This window comes from Arachis ipaensis, chromosome B10, assembly GCF_000816755.2.
Source record: "Arachis ipaensis cultivar K30076 chromosome B10, Araip1.1, whole genome shotgun sequence".
Classification (NCBI taxonomy): Eukaryota; Viridiplantae; Streptophyta; class Magnoliopsida; order Fabales; family Fabaceae; genus Arachis; species Arachis ipaensis.
The window spans coordinates 112299372-112304586 of record NC_029794.2 but is presented as its reverse complement, the minus strand read 5'-3'; the positions used below and the strand labels follow the sequence as shown (position 1 = coordinate 112304586).

The 5215-nt window shown below is 34.7% G+C and overlaps 1 protein-coding gene across 4 annotated transcripts in view; it reads right to left on the bottom strand.

Moving 5' to 3' along the window:
- LOC107621512 overlaps positions 1-3773 on the bottom strand; it is a 6183-nt gene extending 2410 nt beyond the window's left edge. Inside the window, exons 1-7 of one of the 4 annotated variants that reach the window (XM_016323537.2) lie at positions 3515-3773; positions 2490-2681; positions 1846-1937; positions 1386-1488; positions 937-1196; positions 630-761; positions 302-424 (exon numbers count right to left, since the gene is read on the bottom strand). In XM_016323537.2, the coding sequence (XP_016179023.1) occupies positions 302-424; positions 630-761; positions 937-1196; positions 1386-1488; positions 1846-1937; positions 2490-2670 (891 nt within the window). In that variant the 5' untranslated portion in view covers positions 2671-2681; positions 3515-3773. Of the gene's footprint in view, positions 1-301; positions 425-629; positions 762-936; positions 1197-1385; positions 1489-1845; positions 1938-2489; positions 3443-3514 lie in introns of those variants that run through there. The other 3 variants (XM_016323539.2, XM_016323540.2, XM_021113285.1) reach the window with 3 other exon arrangements.

Here is a 5215-nt window from a genome sequence, read left to right as displayed (position 1 = left end):
TTAGAACTTCATAATATAATAAGTGAAGCCTTTAGCATCAGTTATAAGGAAAAAGTGTCAATAATCTAATGTATTAAACCCCACAACAACTTATTTAAGTATTTCATCACCCAATATATCAAGGTTCACGTCTTTGTAGATACAACAAACAGAATGTTATCAATAATAGTACTACATCTTCTGCCAATATGTTGATAATCCGTGTTTACTGTCTAATCACACACGACTAGAGATACATACAAGCACAATAGAAAATGGGATAGTGAATTCAAGGTTTTAAAGGAGTATAATGAGAAATTACCTCCCTTAAAATGCCATTATGAATGTCTTCAAGCATCAATCCAACTTGCTTTGCCAAATCAGCAGACATATGAACAAGCCTTTGTGCATATTTCTCCTTGGCTGTTTTGAGAATCCACAGTGGCTGAGACAAATCATATATCAAAGAACTTCATTGTGATATAAATAATACTTCTAATGTGCAATATAACATTAATGTCTTCCAGAATACTTATTGGCACTTTTAAATAAGCAATGTAGTAGAGCAAGCCTTCAGACACAATTGCATGCCTCCAAAAAGAGTCATTCCCATTTTTCAGATTAATATTAAAACACAATTTAGCACATACTGTGATGAGGTTACTCGAATATCCAAGATATCTTTGTACGAATGTCCCTTCAGTCACTACATGACTAACATTGCAGCCAACAAACCATCGTTCCGTCAGACTAGCACCTTCTCTCGTGGCAGTATCAACAACCTATCAAATGTGCAAAGCATCTAAGTTTATTGGACATGCACTAACTTAATTGAAACACGGAACTCATGATGACCACCCTATGAATAACAGACTCCATATAATGTGGAAAACATCACATACAGCTAGTATGAGCAGAAAATCTCTGGATTTTTACTTTTAGGATACATCATTTTACCTTGTTCCTCAATTCACATGAAATTCCTGGATCAATATAGATGGAGTAACCAGATAAAGTGAAGTCCACACTTCTATTAGATTTTCTACCAGAAGATCTTTGAAATTCTTCAACATTATCAACGTTCTTGGTCTCACGTAGACTTGCTGGAAGACAAGAATTTTCGGCACCGGTATACCCAGGAAGCAGTTTAAAGTCATCCAAGCGTGTGTTATTGTCCACATTACTCTTCACACTGTAATGGGACTCACTCAACCTCACTGCAGCAGATAAAATCTATTTCAGTTCATAACAATTACAGCTAAACAGCTCAATTTTGCTATCTAATATTTGATTACTTATCATCATCAAGACAAAAGCATTCGTTTTGAGAATACAGTCTTGACCGGTTGCTTTTGTAGATTGAAAATTATGGACTATTTGACTGAAAAAGAAATGAGCTCAAGTACCATTTTTCCTGACACTGTCCACGAACCAACCCAGTGTGACAACAAAGAGACCGTTTTTTGCTCCATGCTTTAGCGCATGCTCAAACTTGCGTCCTCCAAAACTGTACTGATTGTTAAGGATTTAATGGCAGCACCAAACCAGTGTAAATACAAAATGAATAGAAGATATGAATGCCAGGGAAAATTGATACCATGAAAACAACACGATCAAGAGAGGCCAACTCTATGTATCATGTAATAAGGTCTTTCTGATTCAGTAGAATCAAATTCAAGTAGAAGGCTTAATAAAATACAATATAATATTTTCTCCTGAAGCACATGAAAGCTAGAAGAAAAAAAATTGGATTATACAGTTTTCTTTTTCAGTGTGTGACAATATACAAAAATGCCTAATCCTACTAAACCATTGTGCTATCATCACATAAGAAAATTAATATGTTTCAGAAAGAGGAAAGGATATCTGAACCACCAAATGGGTACACTGTGGATGCAAATTGGGGCTATACTGGCCACCTAATCTTTCTGTTGCCTCCATGACTTGATTCCGTGCTTCTGCCAAAACAAAAGCAGCAGGGATTACTCCACAACTTGTGACACATTGAAAAGAAAACACTTTATTATATGATAGTTGTTATCTACTCTCAATATCAAATGATATACAACTTAAGTTAATCCTTCTGAACAAGTTATATATGAACATTTTTTTCCAATAGAAACGGCTTATATCAGCAGTCTTGATTTGCATATACGCTGTTGGAAGACTTCCAGATTTACTTGACATCTATTTTACAATTTATATTACAAGAAGCACAATCATCAATCCCCTTCTCTCTCACCCCTTCCTCTCTTTCACAAAACAACAAAAAGGGACAGAGAGCCTGTTCACTGTTTCAATAAACAAATGATTCTTTTCCTTTTGTCTCAAGGGAACAGTATCCAGACCTTATTACCAAAACTCAACGAATCAGGCCAGACTCTGAAGAGAATATGGATCTCTTAGTTTATTTATTTATTTTTTCATTAAATGCATGAAATTGAAAGAAAACTGGACAAAATTGAAACCAAATTCAATACACCAAAGATGAAATTGAGACAAACTCTCACCTTTGGATAGCCCAGTAACGCATATAACAAGACCAGCAAAAGGAGCATTTGATCGAATATGTGGGGAGGACGAAACAGAAGACATTGGCTCCAATGGCTGCAGAGCTCTGAACGAAGATGAAAACAGCCTTGAGCATCCCTTGCCACTCACAACATCAACTCTACCATTACCACTACCCATAATAACAGCTACTGCTAAAATGATCAAGAAGATTTTCACTATGCAGAAATTTCAAAACCAAATTATATTCCAATTACTGGGCAATTGAGAATCCGGAGAGGCATATACATACTACATAACTTGAAATTCAGAAAGGAAAAAAACCCCCATTAGCCAATAAGAAAAGAAAAAAGATAATGAAAGAATTGAAAATTAGAGGTGGGCTAATTTAGTGCAAACCCATATCACGTTAAAGTGATCAAACAAGCCCAAAATTGAAAATTTCAGCAAGTTAAAGAAGGTTCTGACTTCTGAGCAACAAAGACGGAAACAAAAGGAATCTGAGGTTATGGAGTTGGAGACAAAGAAGGAATTTTTAAGAAGGAAATGATGTGTTTGTTGTCTTGTTTTGCAGAGTGCAAGGACAAGAAGAAAAGGGGAATTTTTTTGAATGCGGTGCTCTCTCTCTCTGACGAAGTGAAAGTAATGTCTCGGTCAGAGTTTTATTTCTTTCTCCTTTTCTTTTTCTTCCTGCGAATGTACGCAAAAGAAAGAGTTTTCTTCCATTTTTAAAAAATCTCTGCTTTTGTAAAATGCATTTGCATCATGTGAAGAGAGAGAGAGTGTGTGAGTGTGTGGGGCTTTGTTGTAGCAACACAAAAAGCGGGTCAAAGTGGTGCTCAACCAAATTGAAATGGAACAACGTAACACAATCACAATTAACCCAAAGCAGGGTTTGCTATGAAGAAAAAGGTTTGGAAACTTGGAGCAGAACCCTTTTCTTAAAGTGAGCGCAAAGGTGCTATTGTCATTAGTGTAGTGCACTTTACTGCAGAATGAATATGATTATTGGAAGAGGAGTTACCTTCGTGTGGTGTTGCTGGGGATCATGGTCACCGGAGAGACTCTTATTTGATTTACTGTTTCAGAACAGAAAATTGAGAAGAAGGGTCAAGCTTAATCACAATGATTCTTGTGTCAGACATTTTATCGAACACCTTAGCTACTATTCTTTTGCCTTTCACTGAAGAATACCGTGTGCACGTATAGAATTTGAGTTGGCCCAATCTTAATTCTTATGCAGTGTGAAATTATTATAGAGGGAAAATTTAACATTCTACCAAACTCACTGGCATGTTTAAATAATAGTTGGAGCGCCTCCTTGTTTATTTTGACTTTATTAGCGGCTATTAATTTTTTTTATGCCTTACTGTTTTCTAATTACTTTTCTTTATTTGATAAATAAAGCCACCTAAGATTATTGTTCTTACAGAACCTTTTTCTTTTTCATAGACAATTTTATCTTTTGTACAAATAGAATTTGTGAACTATGCTTAATATTATTATCTTTGCTGTTTGATTGCTTAATATTATCATTGCTGTTTGAATTTCTTTGCGGTAGTTTGAAGGCATTGATTACTGATCACTGAATTGACACAATCTGTAGAAAATGCCAACTTTTTCCCCTCAAATACAAAGCTATGATGAGTGGGTTATATATAATTTACAATAAAATTTTCTTACACATATTATACATTCTCTATAATCTATATGGTCATGAGTTATGTCAGGTAGACAATGAAAAGTGCGAATAATGTGAATAATAGATTGCATTTCAAGTTCACCAAAATAACAAATATTCCATCTCACTTATCCGTCACAATCTTAATTTTTTACCTTTCATCTTTCTCCATTGTATCGTCACCAATGCACCTTACTGCGACTGCTACCGTCTAAAGAAGCAACGCACACTGCCATTACACCTTCTTTTTCCATGCGTCGTACCGCTTTTGTGCCCCCTGCAACTGACGCCGTCACTACACCTTCTTCTTCCTTGCATTGCGCCTCCTACTCTCGACGCCATTGCTGCACTTTCTTCTCCTATGCATCGCGTCACCCCTGTTCTCTCTGCAAGCGACGCTGCCGCTGTGCACCTTCTTCTCTCCTCGGTAACGTCACACCATTGTCATCATCTTATCATATTAAAACTAATTCTAACTCAATAATTTATTTAATTTTTAAAAATAAAATTTTAAGATTTTATTATTAAAATATAGAAACAATTAAAAAAATAAAAAATCTAATCAAATTTAAATTAATACAATTTTCGTCGATCGATTTTTGATTTAAATTAAATTAAAACATTAATTTTATCTAAATCAATTTGGATTTAAACCCTCCATTCTTTTACCTATAATACAAGACACATCAATGACAAGATATGAGATAAAGAAAGAAAAAATAGAATGAAACTAATTTTGCAAAGCATCAAAACTCACGATGTTCTTTATATAATTTTTTTAATTAAAGCAGCTATCCATTAATATATAGGACAAAATTGTACATTTTTTCAGAAGTTTTATGCCATCTTTTCTTTTTCTTAAAAAAAAAAAGACCTGACAATTCAATATATTATTCTTATTCCATCCTGTGAATATCCGAATGAGACTTTGGATGCAAAAGCTGGTGGATATGATATGTATGTAACTAGAAACCTATAATCAACCTCTGCCATATTTGGTTAACCTCTGCCATATTTGGTTAACCAGTTTCTTTGAGTGTAGTC